Genomic DNA, 16,992 nt, shown 5'->3' with positions numbered 1-16,992 from the left:
TTTTTTATTGGGTGCAATAGGACAGGGAATGAAATTAATCTTGTTTATGCATAACACATGATTTGCTGCAATAAAGAGACGATGATTAAACGTTTGAACCCGGTGCTGGCGAATAAGGGACACGGGGTAGCAGCCTGGAAATGAAATCAGTGGGCTCGTATCCATTCTTCGAAAGAAGTCCAAGGCGTATTCAAGCATTGAGAGGACACTGATGGATAAAACTGGCGTCTTCAGCTCTTTTTCATTTTCCCGGTGCGGTGTAACCTTCACGAGAACATCAAGTAGAGACAGTGGGTTTGGGGGACTGATGCCGTTTGTGCCTTCGCTGAATCCCCGTGAGGCAGCTTGGCCTTCTGGGTTAAGCGATGCCAAAACCGAGGGATAAATCAGTGGTGAAACAGCTCACTTGACCTGAAGGTCGTTGTTTCATTAACTGTCTGCCACTTTGATTTTCTCATTCCCTTGTCCCCAAATGCAGCATGGAAGTTGTTTGTTAGGAAAAAGTGCACACATTCGCACGTGCGCATATACACACACCCACACTCAATTTTCCAAGTGCTTACCTTATTGATGTGAAGGCGTGCTTCTTCTGATTGACCTATTGGAGTGATAAATCCTTGTGGTCATGTGGTGGCAGTCACATTTACTCTGGTTTTGAATGACAGCCTCATGTTAGCGGATGGAAAGGGCTAGAGAACACCATGGAGATCTGAGACCCAGCTAAAGAAACAGGCATATGAGGTGCTGAGGAATGTCCTCGCTTCATTTCTTTTTGCTCTAGGTGGGAAGTGTGTTTTCTTTATCTTCATGACCTCACTGAGGCATCAAAACTATGAATGATCTCATGTGGAGTTATGTACTTAACAAAAAGTGGAGACCTGACCTCCACAGTCACCGGACCTGAACCCAATCCAGATGGTTTGGGGTGAGCTGGACCAACAAGTGCTAAACACCTCTGGGAACTCCTTCAAGACTGTTGGAGAAGCATTTCAGGTGACGACCTCTTGAAGCTCATCGAGAGAATGCCAAGAGTGTGCAAAGCAGTAATCAGAGCAAAGAAACTAGAATATAAAACATGTTCTCAGTTATTTCACCTTTTTTTGTTAAGCACATAACTCCACATGGGTTCATTCATAGTTTTGATGCCTTCAGTGAGAATCTACCAATGTAAATGGTCATGAAGATAAAGAAAACACATTGAATGAGAAGGTGTGTCCAAACTTTTGCCTGTACTGTACATCCCCAGCCAGCAAAATAAAATCCTCCAAATGTCCTCTAAACAGTTCCTGCTTAAACATCATTAGTACGTGAGTATTCTGGGACTTTGAGGGAACATTCAAGGTAGTCTTTAAATGTTTACATTGGAAATGGGAAAGTTCAGGAAGCCAACAAAATAACATTTCAAGACTGGGACATTGGGAAGTGCTCTGCCAAGTCCTGACAGTACTGTTTATCTGGTGGGGTTGCAACACCTTCGCTTCTGATCCCAAGCGGGTTCTGGCATGGTCCACAGGCTGCTGCAGACACCTGAGCCCTGTGGCGGAACCTTGGTGGTCTGCGAAGATCCACCGTGGGGTCACCGTGGGGACTGCCATCAACACCTGAGGAAAGAAGAACTTATGTGGCCCAGAACATCTGCAGAACATCTGGCCAGACTTCAGTCACTGCCCCAGTTACCCGTCGGAAGCACGCGCCAGGAGGCGCACCTTTGGAGGGGGGGTGGGGGGACTACTGTCAGGACTCTCGTATTCCGGACCAGAGTTTGTATGTGTGCTCCTGATTAACTACGTATGTCCACCATGTGCTTCTGGATAATGCCCTGTTATTGTATGTATTACCAAGTGTACGTATATGTACCTTGGGCTAAATATATTGTTAGTAAACTCTGTCCTGTGAAGTTGAGCAATTGCGTCCTCCTTCCATGCCATGTGACCAGCACCATGACATAACTATATAAGAAATAATTGAACTAATTTTCACAAATTTTCATTCATTTTAACTTTACTAAACATATGCAGATGCGCAGTATGCATGAACGTGTTCTTACAGACTGCTGCATTAATGTATTAATTTGCTTTCAGTTCAAATTTTGCACAAGAATTTTGCTCTAATATCGTCATGACAACGTGCAACTGCAATTACAAACTGCTCATTAACAAACGTTACAAACAAAACAAAACGGCGCAATGGCCAAAAATATAAATTAGCAAAAAGAAATACTAACACTTCAATTTGTATTTGTATAGACGAGGCAGGCTTGGCATGACATTAGAAATGTAAAAGCATTCTTCATTATGTATTAATGTTTATTTGGTGATGTCAGGTGGGTAGAAACTAAATTTGAAATGAAAACCGCTCATTTATTAATCCATTTAACTTGTTTAAACGGAAGTTTAACTTGAGTCCTTTTTTTTTTCTGCACCTAAAAATGTAATTATACAATGTCCAATTGCTACACTGACAATAAAGACAAAGAAAAACATTTTTAATATATTTTTCTATTTTTTAATTAATTACTGAATGTTGTGATAGATCACAGATACTCATGCGATTGATTGAGATTAAACTATTTAATTGTTGCCTACCACCAATTATATAATTTCATTGTTCTTACTTTAGCTGAAAACACAGCCAATACATTCTATTAATCATAAAAAGAAAATGATTTTATATGTGAGGTAAGGAAGTGGACTCGTAATTGGAAGGTTGCTGGTTCGGATCCCATGCCACCAAGGTGCCACTGAGCAAGGTACCGTCCCCACATACTGCTCCCCTGGCGCCTTTCATGGCTTCCCACTGCTCACCAAGATGATGGGTTAAAAGGAGAGGAGACATTTTTTTTGTGCACATTTCTATTACCTAACAGTCACATCAGGGATTGTTTCCTGTAGCAATATCACTAGGAGGCCAGGGCTAAATACTACTGCATGCTAATCAATGAATGGCAATGAATTTAATTAAGACTCTGCAATCGTCCTGTATATTTCATTATCATTTGACGAGATTCTCACAGGAATTTAATTACACATTTTCAACATACCCAAAAATCTTACACAGTATATTGGTTTTATATTTTAATTGGTTTTATATTTGAAGAATTTAGATCACCTTTGTCCTGGAGATGCATATTTGATTATTCAACCTTTACTCAGGATCATTGACTTATGCAGTCAGTGTTGACAGAGCTGTGACCAGTCGTCACTTTTTTTTTTTTTTTTAATGCTACGCAGTCTTCCATTTATAGAGAGCATGCTCCATCTGTATATGTGTGGAAGTTACTTGATTTAATAACTTTTTTTTAGGTGATTTGGCCTGCCTTCCAAGTGCTGCAGAGTGCCTGGATTGTGACTGATTCAGAGAGTCTGAAGTGACTGATTCAAAGCGCAGGCATCATCGTGAATGTAAATGCTGAGCTCCAGATTCATTTCAGCACTACTTTCACTTTGATCAGGGATCTAATTTGTCTTCTGCCTGAAAAGATTATTTGACATTTTTTTCTCCTCCCCATTCTAGCATGTGTCTGTCAGTGTGTGTGTGTAATGACATGAGATGGTGTGTGAATGTTTTCTTGGGATGATTATGTCATTTTATGAATGTGTAATTTATATGTTTGTGTTTATGTATGTGTTTATTTGTGTGGGTGTGTGTGTGAGTTACTTTACAAATGATTTCCCTACAGATTACATGCATTTAAAACACATTTTGTTAGGATTATTCAAAGCAACTAATCATTTTTAAATCCTTTTGATTATTTCAACATTGTACATTATTACACGACATTAATCCTGCATTTCCAGACATGGAAGAGTATATTAGTATATTTATATAAGCCAACAATGTTACCACCTGAGAGAGTTTCTGCATGAATTTTGAATGGTTCACAAATCATGAAATCATGACTGGTAGTCATATTAAAATCTCGATCCCTCACTTATTCACTCTCCATAACCACTGAATCCAGCTTCCATCGTGCCAGCTCACCGCAGTCTAATCAACAACCTCACCAGACATTTTGAGCACCTCAAACATGTTGTAAATGGTATTTTCTTTGTTGGCCAGACAACTAAGCGTTTTCTGCTTAGTGGGTTGCTGTCTACCATGTTGGCAATTAGACCAGCAAACATTTCACTTTGGTCCGACCAAAATAAACCTTCACACGGTGTTTCTTCAAACTACAAATGGAGTTTTTGGACATGGAATTTTTTTTTTTTTGCACTTCACAATAATGTGTTCTCCTTTGCCCTTTATGAATGTGATATGATCCTTGAATTTCCAGCAAATGTATTTTGTGTAGGATCATTTAGGCTACGCTGCATAGGCTGCATATTACTAGGGTGCAGATTCACATTTGTGTTTATGGGAACATTTCAATAGGAATAACACTCCCTACTCATTTAGAAATGATTTTTTTAATATTTCATTACGTAATCATTACATAAATGATTTAAATTGAACTATACCAAATACCGTTGCTCATTTCATGTTAAATACATAAATACACTGTTACATGTGTTCCAAAATTCCAGATTTCATGCGCATGTTGATGTGTGTTGGTGTAGGAAACTAGGTCTCATCTCTGTGTATATTTGCGTTGGGGGGTTAAGGCGTATGTGCACGTCTGCTTATGTGTGCTGTGTTTTATTTATTTCAACCGCGGCCTGTTCGAAGTTCAGCAGGTCATGCCTGAATCCTCATTGCCACTGTAGCTGTAAAGGGAGTCATGTACTCACTGAAAAAAGGCTTTGCTCGGGGGGAAAAAAAAAAGTGTTCCCGCTGTGCAATCATGTCCATTTTCAACGTGAGCCCGGGTCAGATCTAATGCTGTTCAACTGGGTTCTGCCAATCAGAGCAAATGCAAAGGTGTCATATGAGTCCTGAGCTCCCATTAGTGAGCGCTCTGCAGTATATGCCACTAACGACCCCATGCAAGCATCCCCAAAGTTTCTTATTCCAGCAATAGCTGTCGCTGTATTGGAGAACAGCAGAAAGGAACGTGCCTTCAGAAGGTTGTGTCTGTGCTATGGATTACATTGTTAAGCCCCTGGGATTGTAACTTGAAAAGGATATATAACAAGCATGTCCTCAAAAATCAATTCCAACACCCTGTAAAGTTAACTGAAGTGTAAGTTTAAATATTCTGTGACTCGTGGAAATTGGATGTTGGTGTGCCATGAAAAGCACATGAGCGGATGGTTCAGCAAATGCTTGACATTTTGCAGTATTAATTATCACAGTGTTATAGCTGCGTAATGTAAAAAAAAAGAACTGCAAACTGTCTAAATATTGGTGTTTAAATTATAGTCACGTGTTACAAATGATTATGTTGCCCTTCAGCTTGATGTCGTCCAGATTTGAAGACCAATTACTAACAGGGTTACTTTTCTCACCAGACTACTTGTTTGCAGCCTCACAGTCAGATAGTTCCATCTAGTGGTGCTTCCTCAGGTGACATCTGGAATAGTCATCCGGAATGGTTTTAATGATTATTATCAAAAAAGAACATTTTTCTCTCGTTTGAATTAAAGAAAGCAGTTCTTTAAAAATGTTTATGGAAAAAAACATTGGAGTTTTTGAAGCTTCAGTATTTTGATTTGTAAACGTCAAAACATTCAGGCAACCAATTTCCTTTTTTTTTTTTTTGTTGTTTTTTTTTAGTTCTGCTGGTTTGTTTGCAAAAGAGAAGAAGGCACTTAGTTCGGTGTGGAGGTTATGCTGCAGTAATGTGATTAAATTTTATCCATCACCTTGGCAAGCAACCCAGGTCTCTCCTAAACAGCCAGTGACCGGTCATTGTAATTACCCCAAACGGCTTTCACTGTTATTATAGCTCTCATTATAGAAGCCTGGAACAGAATAACCATCAACTTTTATTGTTGAGTCCTAAGCCACATAATACTCCTTCAAGATTGTGCCATTGATGTGACTTGTATTGACTGAATTTTGTAAATTGACATTTATACCATATATTATACTGGGCTTTACAAGAAAACACGCATGAAAATCTCAAATCCTGTGGAAGAAACTCACGACCCACAATTTAGGGAAATCCTTTTGTCTAAGGGTCAAATTAGCTACAGACAAGTTACAACGCTACTGCATTGCTGTTGAGGAGAATCTGAGAGAGAATTCAGTACCATGATTCGAGGTTAAAGTAGCAATTTACTTTACATACATTCATTATATTAGGAAACAATTTCATTTTAACCAACCAGTTTTATTTGATATTTTCAAACTAAGAATAGAAATGTAATAGTTGCTATTCATTATGACAAAGAAAATATTATTCATTAAGAAAATGGACTATCCATCCTTCTATGGGTTCGAAAGACAGAGGGTCCAACATGGCTGAAAAGTGGTTGACTTCTGGTTCACACTGAACACAATGGAAGCATAAACACACATGTTTGCTTGTGTACTTGGTTAGGTTGCTTCTGCTGCTGTGCAGGTTGTATGCCTTGCCTTGTCAGATATTGCTACTAGGCTTTTATGTTTTTCCTTTTTAAAAATGGATGTGCTCTTTCTTTTTAGATCCTGACTTTAAAGACCTAGGAGTGCCCAAACCTTTGCCCCGTAGGTATAATTTCTTCTCGCCTAAGCACCTTTCATATGAATGTGCCATTAACCTGTGCTCCCCTAATGCTTTGTGCTGTCTGTTCTCTCCGGATGCAGTGTGCGAATTCGAAATGGGAGGACCCGAAGGGATTGTCGAATCTCAGCAAATCACCAAAGACGGCAAAGCCTTGGCCACTGAGGCTGTGGACTGCAAGTGGTACATCCGTGCCCCGCCACGCTCCCGGGTCAGTGCCTAGAGCCAGAGTGACACTGGAGGCCCCAGCTACTAATTGTTTCTGCTGTTTTTTTTTTGTTTTTTTTTCACGCCGTTGAGCTTCCAATTATTCACCCTAGCACCCGCGCTAAATTATAGGGAGCTTTTTATCACCAGCAGGGTGGGCTGTGACCAGACAGTGCATTTGAGTGCTTTACCACAGGTGCTTTTCAGGTTGTTTGGTGGCAGGCTAAGTACCGCTGTTTTGTCTAGAACGGTTAGGTGGCAAGGCTGTGTGATAGAGCATGATGGTGGCCAAAGGGTGGTATTGACCCGAAGGGCTAAATAAGGGACCTCTTTCCCCTGCAGAGGTCAGACACGTTTTTAATCAGAGTGGCTTTCACACGGGGCAAGATTTACAGCTTGATGAAATGGCCCTCAGTGCTTTTGTTCTCCGGAAACTCACACACTCCCCCTCCGCCATGCTCCAGGCTCTGGTGTGCAGATTGTTTTTTCATATTGCTGTTTTCTGCCAGAACCCTTTACAGAACGACACAGGGTTGGTGTTCTTGAGGGATAATTTATGGATAGGAGGACCGATAAAGGGAGTTAACCATGCGCCCATTGGTTTTACTTAATTGCCCTCCTTCCAGACCGATTTACATGGATACTGTATAAGGAAAAAAAAAAATGAAATGAATATGTGCTGCATATATTTTTCTTCTTATGCGGTGCCAGGAAAGAGCTGCGGAGGCTGTAAAAGGCAGGGAGTCATCGTGCTGGGGCCTGCTGCAGGTTGTTATTGCACTGCATCAATCCCGTTTCCCCAGACAAACCCGATGCTTTATTGCCTTTTTGGATCAGTAGAACATATGGACCCGACCTAAGTTACATAGTCAGCCACAGACCTTATCAATAATTACTTTTCCAGGCCGAAGGGGTAGTGCGTCTCCAACAGCTTCCCAACACCCAGTGGCATTGCCTCCAGGGCAACAGAACGCCGGCCCCGCTCTCTGGATGACCAGGCTGTGATCCCTTGTCATGATCCAGCCGCGAGCTGATAATATTTGCGTTTAATATGATTGAACGTTATCTGATGTCCTTCCAGGAGCAGAAAATCAAAAACCATATGTTCTCCTTCCACTTCTGTGGTCTTTTCCTGACAAAGCTATGGAAAGTCGGTTTTATTAGCCGGGTGACAGATGTTCAAGACTGATTGAGAGACAGTGCTGCGTTAGCATTGTGGTAAATTCAATAGGGGCTTATTGATTCTGTTCTGCTTAGTAGGTTGCTTGACAGGGTGTTGGATGTGATATTAATTCTTTTAGAATAAGATGGCTCAAAGTCCTCTGAGGGCTTTTCCACAGCAATTTTGACAATAAGGTACTTTTTTTAAATGCTGTTGCTTTCGTGCTGTTATGGATAATGCCTTTCAGTGGATTTAAATCACTGTCAGGCATGTCTCTCTGGGAAGTTTATTTTAAAAACTGGTGGCAGATTGCCTGCTCGGATATCAGATGCTGGCGCTGCTCAGATGCCTGTCCTCCTCTGCTTCCAATAGGCCCACAAATATGCAGCCTTCTTGCTACTCGGGTTTAATGGATTCCTCGGTATTGATTATTTCTATGCGAAATATCACAGAGATTGCAAATATCTAATTAGGCCAGAGCTGCAGAGACTACACTTTTTGGTGTGAGGTTTACAATATGTCACTGGCTAATTCTTTCAAGTAATTGATGGATTTCTTTTCATATTTATTGTGCCTTGGGATGTCACATGCATTAATAAAAAACTAGGACACATATTAACAATATATAATATAATTAACAATATTGATTACCTGTGATTTAAATTCACAGAGGGCAGCATGTTGGTTCGATTCATGATTTATCGGCGTCCTACTTTTACTGGCTTTTGCGTTCACTGCTGCGACCGCAGGTGTGTGGAGGCTTTGTATCGCCCGCAACTCTGAGCGCTGCCGTAATGCCATTACACCCCAGCTGGCTCTAACGTCACCTGGCAGTGGGGACGAGTTAGTCAGCAGCAGGGACGTGACCTGCTCCTAAAATGTTCCTGCACACTCAGATGCACGCTTTATTTAATCCTCGATAGTACCTCGGGTAATGAACATATGTAATATGTTATAAATATGGAAATACCTTTCGTACCGAATGTCCTCACATTTGAGGATACACACATGCAGTGCATAGACACTAAATGACTGAATCATTGACCCCCCAGCCCGTGGAACGCGGTCGAGTATTGATATAATATTGGCAGGAGCACAGAGACAGACCATCTGAGAAACGACTGCAGATTGATCCGAGACATCTCAGTGTAGAGAGGCTTTATTGCATTGCTGATAGTGGAGGCTTGTCTCTATATTCCTTTCAGTTTGTTACACTTTGTGCTGCATTCTGCGGCTTTCAGGTATCGTATAGACCTTTAGTGAATATGAATGTGAAAGTGAAGTGATTGACATTGTGAAACACGGTGCACACAGCGAAATGTGTCCTCTGCATTTGAAGTGAAGTGTGAAGTAAAGTGATTGTCACTTGTGATACACAGCAGCACAGCACACAGTGAAATTTGTCCTCTGCATTTAACCCATCACCCTGAGTGAGCAGTGGGCAGCCATGACAGGCACCCGGGGAGCAGTGTGTGGGGACGGTGCTTTGCTCAGTGGCACCTTGGCACTTCGGGATTCGAACCAGCAACTAGGGCTGCACGATTTGGGAAAAAAGACATATTGCGATTATTGAGATCAATATTGCGATATGCGATTGCGATATGATAAAGGACACTTGCTTGTATATCAATGAAAAGTCGCATACTAATAGTGAAATGTGTCATTTCAAAGTGAAACATACAAACAACTTATAACAACCTGAAATACAATATTCTACAAAATTAAATAAATCTCAAAAAAACTCTTTTACATTACTGTCGAACGACATACCCTGGTAAGGCTAAACAACTGTTTAGATTATATTTGGCCATTATAAAATCCCGTATTATAGTTCTTACGTTTAACCAAAACGTTGTTTGGAGGCGGACTTGATAACAGGGATGCATAGCTTTGCTAGCTTAGCTAAGATTAACATTTGTAAACTGAGGTGAATTTCTTTAGGAAACCTTCAAAGTTTGAGAAAAGTTAACTAAACAGCTCAGAACAGTCTAAATAGTTAATGCCTAAGTTTAGCCAAAACATTGTTTGGAGGCTGACTTGAACACAGGAATGCATAGCGTCGCTAGCTTAGCCTAGCTTAGCTAAGGTTAAGACTTATAAAACGGGATTTAATAATGGCCAAATATATTCAAAACAATTGTCCAGCCTTACCTATGAAATGTAATCCCCCGGGATCTGGTTTGGAGCGTACAGCGGTTTGTATAGCCCCAAGCAGCATTTTTATGCACTTCTCTCCATAGACATGTATATGCTTCACGCCACAGCAGAGCCTATCGCAATATGGCGGCGACATTGACGAACGATGCAGCGCGTCATGCGCCGTCTACCCATGTGTCTCCGAATCGAAAGTCATGTGACCAAACACGTCACATCCGACTGAAGTGAGACTTCAGTCAGCTCGCAAACTTTGAGAGAATGGATCGGATATGTTGCCGATCCAATCCATGTACTTATCATTTAAATCGCAGCTTTTTGCGTTCGTGTAATCGCACAGAATGACATCGCGATTGCGATTAGATTTATCGTGCAGCACTACCAGCAACCTTCTGATTAAGGGGCCGCTTCCTTAACCGCTACTGCCCAAAAATGCCCCACCACTGCCCCTTTACTGTAAAACACATGCATGTCACCAACAACACCTAGCATGAACCCATCCACCTCAGACCTCCATACACTAATGTACCCTCAGCTCTCCTGAAAATAAATAATTGAAATGATGTAGCTGAGGCAGCTAATTAAAACATGTCTGCTAGAAGCTGCGAGAGCGGCTGGGCAGGGGTGTTTGGAATGATCCTCAGGAGGACTGGACCCTAATTTAACTGAAATGGGCCCATGTGGGCTGTATACTATGTCTGTTTCCATATTCCTGGTCCATATTTTAGGCTTGGCAAAGACAATTTTTCACCAATATTCTGGAGTTTTGGCATTACCAGAAATTAAACACACCCCGATTGTCTCTTAGATCCTCATCATTTGCAGCTAAGTGTAAATGAACAAATATAAATATTTTATTCTAAACTGATGAGCATGAAGATTGTTGAGGAAAGTTAAGCTTCCAAGAACTGACCAGCCTATTAATGGAGAATTCATTTTCATGCTATAATCATTACTTTGTGAAAGGATGATTGTCCCCCACACTCCTCAGAATGTGTCAGTGGTGCGCATACACGATGCCGAGAGCATCGGCCATTTACAGAATGTTACTGAAATGCTGCTTACAGAGAATATCGAAATATCTGTTCTTTTTTGGATACATGATGGATTCTGTGCTGGCTGGATCAATGCAAAGTCAGGCAGCTCTCAAAAGAGCCACTGATCGCAGGCCGTGATAACATCTGTGTGATCCATTACCTCCATTTCACTTTTTGATGCTTCTTCGATTGACCAGACACCCCTAAACAAGAGTCTTTTGTAGGACTTCACTTTGGATTTGCACCCGGCCGGGAGAGAACCACGTCATCCATTAATAGCCATTAAAGCCCACGCCGACAACACAAGCTCCTTGCGTATTCCTGTCAACGGGCCAGATGCCGCGCCACCGTGGGAAATGAGCTGTGGGGCATCTCTCATTTCTCCGAGAAACGCTTTGCCGTATAATCATTTGTCCTATTCGGAGCCCCTTTACATGACGCCCGCACCATTTATGAATGGCTGGTGGGGAACACATTATACCAGAGAGTACCTAAAAAGATCGGGGTTCTGCTGGACCCATTAATAACATCAGTGTGTCACATAAACAGGCCCCTGCACCTGCTGTGCACAACCCGTGGTCCGTCAGGAAGGAGCAGCGCGTCCGTGAATGCGCAAAAGGAGCTTAAAGCCGCTACTTCTTCCGTCAAAGGTCCTGTAGCTTTTTTTTTTTTTTTTTTTTTTTTGTCCACGCCGCTCGTCACAAGGAATTAAAACCTTCCATCGCCTTGAGTCGTGATGGGCTCTTGAGCATTTATTAAACGTGATGGCGGTGTGCTGTGACCAGTGGACTCAAACCCAGGCTGGATCCCGGGGTCAGACTGCAATAGCCAGTTGAAGGTGTCAGTGAGCATTACCATACATTTCCCTGGAAAGGGCGGCTTGGCAGTTTGTGTGCTTAGCATTTCAAACTGAAATCGCGTTGGTGAAAGGTGTGAATGTGGGATGATTACAGAGGTATTTAGTGGAAACGGAGCCTACTGTGATGTCTCGGGCACCTGGGATTTGACTTTTTACAAGGAAACGGGAGGAAGAGACGTGAATTTCATGCTGTGGTGCTACTGTGATTGCTTCAGAACTAGAACTAGACTGCACAATATAAGGAATATTTCCAGCTGTTCATATTTTAACCCATTGACAATTTGTTTTTGGTACTGTGGATACATGCTAAGCATGGATATGAAACAGTAAAGAAACATGAACTTCTCCCATTTTAAACACGGTTAATGAAAACATCATTAAAGATGGTGTTCTGTGTGACAGAAATAGTTACACACCAAAAAAAGATAAATATATCCAGTCCCTGTTCATTTACATCCTGAGGATGCCTTTCACCTCACACTAGCAAACAAACGTCATGCTTAGTGTGTATGCTTCCTGCCAACTTGAACATGGCGGCCAATACGTGCACGCAAAAACGTATTCTCCCTGCGAATCAATAAGTAATGCGGTTAACTGCAGCCCTGCCTCGGGTGAGTTCCCACCCTGCGCCAAATCTCCCTTCTTAGGATTAAGCAGTTATGGAACAATGAGTGAGCGATTTATTGAGCGAATAAAAAAAGAACTTTAATAACATGTATGTAATTTGAACTGTTGAATTTGTGCTTGTTTTGGTCTGTTATAGATCTACTTGCGGTTCTTGGACTACGAGATGCAGAACTCCAACGAATGCAAACGCAACTTTGTGGCAGTGTACGATGGCAGCAGCTCGGTGGAGGACCTGAAGAGCAAGTTCTGCAGCACCGTCGCGAACGACGTCATGCTGGTCACGGGCCTGGGGGTCATCCGCATGTGGTCAGACGAAGGCAGCCGCAAAAGCCGCTTCCGCATCCTCTTCACCACCTTCCAAGAGCGTAAGGCACCTTAAGCCCAACGACATGGGCTCACCGCCTCCACACACCCAGACGGGGGATCAAAAGCGAGCGTGGCCCCGAGGAGTAGAAGCATTCGAGTTAAAACGGCAGCAATTTATTTACTCCATTGAACGAACTGCGGACGCGGACCGGGCCGACGCTGCTGGCCGCAAGCTTTGTTATAGCGTTGTATTTCACGAGCACTTTGTCAGCCGTTCAGCGAGAGGTTATTGCTTTGCCATGTTCTTCCTCTTTAGAAAGTGTTAGAACATTGATCTGCACCATTCGAGTGGAGTTTTCGATGTGCCAGACCCTCTGACCCAACAGGCACATATCAATTCTACTAATCAATTTTTTTCCCTCCCGTTATTAAAATATATATATATAAATATATATAGGGAGTTCGGTACAACGTGGCAAAGGTCTGCAGATCAAAGGGAAGTAAATCAAGTGTCTGCTACGAAGAATGTTGTTAGAAATCTGAGGGAGGTGGTGCTTTTTTCCCCGTTATCGGCGGGCGCAGTACGCACCGAGCACAGTGCGTGCCGCATGCGAGAGGGGAGTCGGAACACAATAGCTCCATTCACTGTGTGGAGCTCTGTGGCCATTCCACGGCGATCATTAGAGATTGCCGGTGGGATCAAACCACTGGCATCCCAGGGTGCACCGGGGTGCTTCAGTAACTCAAACTGCTGCAAGTTGAGGAAGATTAATAGGAAACGCTTTTTGGTGTCCAAAGGTTTGGCATGATTCTGCCTTGTCAGAAGGTGGCGCAACTTCCTGTTTCTGGATGATTTAAAGTCATGAATACATCTCATGCACAAACATCTTGTTTCACCTATTTCATATAGATTTCCTGAGGATGCCAGTGACATCACACTTGCGAACAAGCCCCAGGCTGCACCTTGCATTTAAAATAGTGCCCTGAAGCCCTCTTCGCTACCGCATACATTTGGAGGAGTGGGGCGGGAGTGAGTCAGGCAACAGGCTGGGCTGGAGGGGAGACTACGTCACGCTCTTTGTGACTTTGTTACGGCATTCCTCCCATTCTGACTGCTGGCCTTGTGCGTAAGCGATTGGCCAACTGGCACGAGCCTATCGAGTCAATGAAGATGGAGCTCGTGCACGGTTGCCCTGGAAACGCCCATGTGTAGGCTGGTTCTGTGATGGCAGGCCTGAGATTTGAGGCCAGCGCCGTCACTGTGACCTGGACTAGCCACGGGGCTAATTACTCGACTTGACATTGGGTTTGAAAGCAGTCATTTATTTCAGCCGCACTGTGACTGTCTAGCATTCCTCCTCCCACCTCACAGCCACATTCATTTTTCATGCATTGCCAAAAGGGTTTTACTTAACAAAGAAATAGCTGCAGCTGCAGCTGCACCGTTTAAACCATTTAACAGATGCACAGGCGAGGGCTGTGGCCGCGTCCATTCAGGCTTTTCCGTAATTGATGCAGCCGAAGGCTCAAGAATGTGGCAAAAGGCCACTTTTATTACAAGATCACTAGAAATTAATTTCTCTGGAGACCATTCCATCCTCCCACCTTTCCCCGGTCGAGTGCTGACAGGGCTGCAGCGGGAGGCTTGCAGCACCACTGTGTGGCAGACGGTGTAAACTGCAGGACACCTACATTTACATTTACAGCACGTATCAGTACTTACAGGGACGGTCACCCCTGCCCGGAGACTGTCAGGGTTAAGGGTCTTTCTCAGGGCCTGTGATCCTTTGGTCTTCTTGTTCATAGATGAGTGTGTTGCCCACTCTGATCCAGGCTTGCAAGGTTCAGTCATGGTGTGGAAGCAATGACTCGTTCTAATTTGGGTAGCTTTGGAATAGAAACAATCATACATCAGAGGGGCAACTTGAATCCCTTTCTTGTTATGGAAATGGCAGACTCGAGATCTGTCAGGACACTCGCCTGAGGGTAGAGTAAACGTGATCGGCAATAAATACCCTGCCGTTGAATCTGTGAAATGTCACGTGGCAAAGTGGCACAGGGAGACGTCCACGGCGCCTTGCAGCACATCCCCGTAAAGTGCTGATTGAAAGGAAAGCTCACTTCTCCCTTTGAAAGTCACCTTGGCATTTAATTACCCTTTTGATGGGGGTGCTCCACACATTACAAGAGGATTTTAATTGGATCACTTCCTGTTGGATCATCTTCGGCTTTCATCTCCGGCCTCTTATGATTACAGCGCGCCGCAGATTCCGCTGCAGCTGCAAGCATCCCGAGCGCGCAGCAAAACACCTCCAATTAAGGTACGCGCACCATGGAAAGTGCGAGTTGGCCCTGCATCAAATTGGTTATCATAGAGAGAGTGAGTGCCGGTGATCTGACTCGAAAGAAGGAAAATTAAAATCCTGTCACTTTTCACGTACCGGCGCAGGGGTGAACGGCAGCATGCAATTCGTGGCCGGGAACATCAAAAGCAGCAACAGAATATTGGCGTCGTTCATTCATCAAAAATGTGCTTTTTGCTCCCATGTATATTTGAGCAGGTGAATTAAAATTAATGGACGCCAGGGGTGCATTTGTGACTAGATGAGTAATGCGCTTCAGAAGTGAGTGCCGCCACGCGCCGGCCATCGGGCCCGCCGTCAGACATGGATTTATCCTGACGGTTCGGTGTCTCTCCCACTCTGTTGTGTTTCATAATAGATTAAAAATGTCACCATCAGTAGTTCGGTTTATCTCTTCCTGTTGCTTCCCTCCTGTGTAGCCCCATGTGAGGCGGATGCTTTCTTTTGCCACAGCAACATGTGCATCAACAACACCCTGGTGTGCAATGGCATTCAGAACTGTGTCTACCCCTGGGACGAGAACCACTGCAAAGGTAAGCACTGCTTTGTGTGCTCGATTTTCCGTCCTTTCACGATGCACAGCATATGCTCTCAGCAGCCACCTACCTCTTACCTGCATTGCCCTGCTTTGCTTGTCCAACTCCTTAGAAAAGTCTACCCCTACACGTACAGTACATTTTTTTGAGGGGACTCATAGCCCATGGGACGTGTTCACTAATGTCACGTTCATCAGAATACCTGGATTACTGTACTAATAATCTATCTGCATTTTTCTTTAATTAATTTAGTATTAGGAAGTAATATGTGTGGGAGCTGTCAATCATCCCCATTTGGTGATGCACTATATCAATTTATTTCTGTCAGTTCTGGAGATATAGTTGAAGTGACATTTGCTAACATGTCCCATGCATTTGCTAGCATGCACAATTGTTGCACAAATATAAGTCTGTTATACTGCTGAGAAAAACCAGGCCCTCAACGCACTGACACCCACTACCCCATTAATCTGACCAAAGGTCAGCTGTTGATATATAATCACTTTCACTTATATGTCATTTTGATGCAGGGTGCACAAAATGAATATGTCCTCTGCATTTAACCCATCACCCATCATGAGCAGTGGGCAGCCATTCCAACCCACTAGGCATCCATTGCACCAGTATGATATAAACAAATTGTACTGCCAGCATATCAGATAAATGCAGTAGGTACACAGACAATAATTCACATACGCACTGAATTAAAGAACTGTGCCTGGTTCATTTGTGCATTAGTTAACATTATTCTTACTAAAAGTATAGTTTTAGTCGTAATGCACAGTTTCGTGCATAGAGGTCATTCAAGGTTCCTCACAGAGTTAAAAAGATCAGAGAACTGCATAATTTACAAGATGAAATGAAAATTCACTGTATGCATAAATATTGTCATGACTTTTCTCTTCATATGTCTGCATGTGCTGTCATGTTCCATCTTTGTCTTGCAGATTAATGGTAATGTAAGATGAATTGCCCTCCCTTGTTTGACATATTATTCATGTGTTTTAAACTTAGCGCTTATCACTATGCTACTCATTTATTGTGGGGCTTCTTTGTTAGTGTAAGTTCAGTTGTTCTCAGGAAGTACGTAAAATAAAGAGATAAAACATCTTGAATAAAATAAACTAACTACCCATTTTAGGTGGTCTGTAATTA

The 16,992-nt window shown here is 42.8% G+C and overlaps 1 protein-coding gene across 4 annotated transcripts in view; it reads left to right on the top strand.

Moving 5' to 3' along the window:
• The window catches only part of neto1l (neuropilin (NRP) and tolloid (TLL)-like 1, like), a 75,001-nt gene that overhangs the window by 51,146 nt on the left and 6,863 nt on the right, over positions 1-16,992 (top strand). For 3 of the 4 annotated variants that reach the window (XM_028970402.1, XM_028970401.1, XM_028970400.1), the window contains exons 5-8: positions 6,529-6,570; positions 6,670-6,797; positions 12,769-12,997; positions 15,721-15,834. In XM_028970402.1, coding sequence (XP_028826235.1) covers positions 6,529-6,570; positions 6,670-6,797; positions 12,769-12,997; positions 15,721-15,834 — 513 coding nt within the window. Of the gene's footprint in view, positions 1-6,528; positions 6,575-6,669; positions 6,798-12,768; positions 12,998-15,720; positions 15,835-16,992 lie in introns of those variants that run through there. The other variant, XM_028970403.1, reaches the window with a different exon arrangement.

Source organism: Denticeps clupeoides, chromosome 2 (assembly GCF_900700375.1).
Source record: "Denticeps clupeoides chromosome 2, fDenClu1.1, whole genome shotgun sequence".
Lineage (NCBI taxonomy): Eukaryota > Metazoa > Chordata > Actinopteri > Clupeiformes > Denticipitidae > Denticeps > Denticeps clupeoides.
Note: the sequence above shows the minus strand (reverse complement) of the source record. Positions and strands in the feature narration are given on the sequence as shown.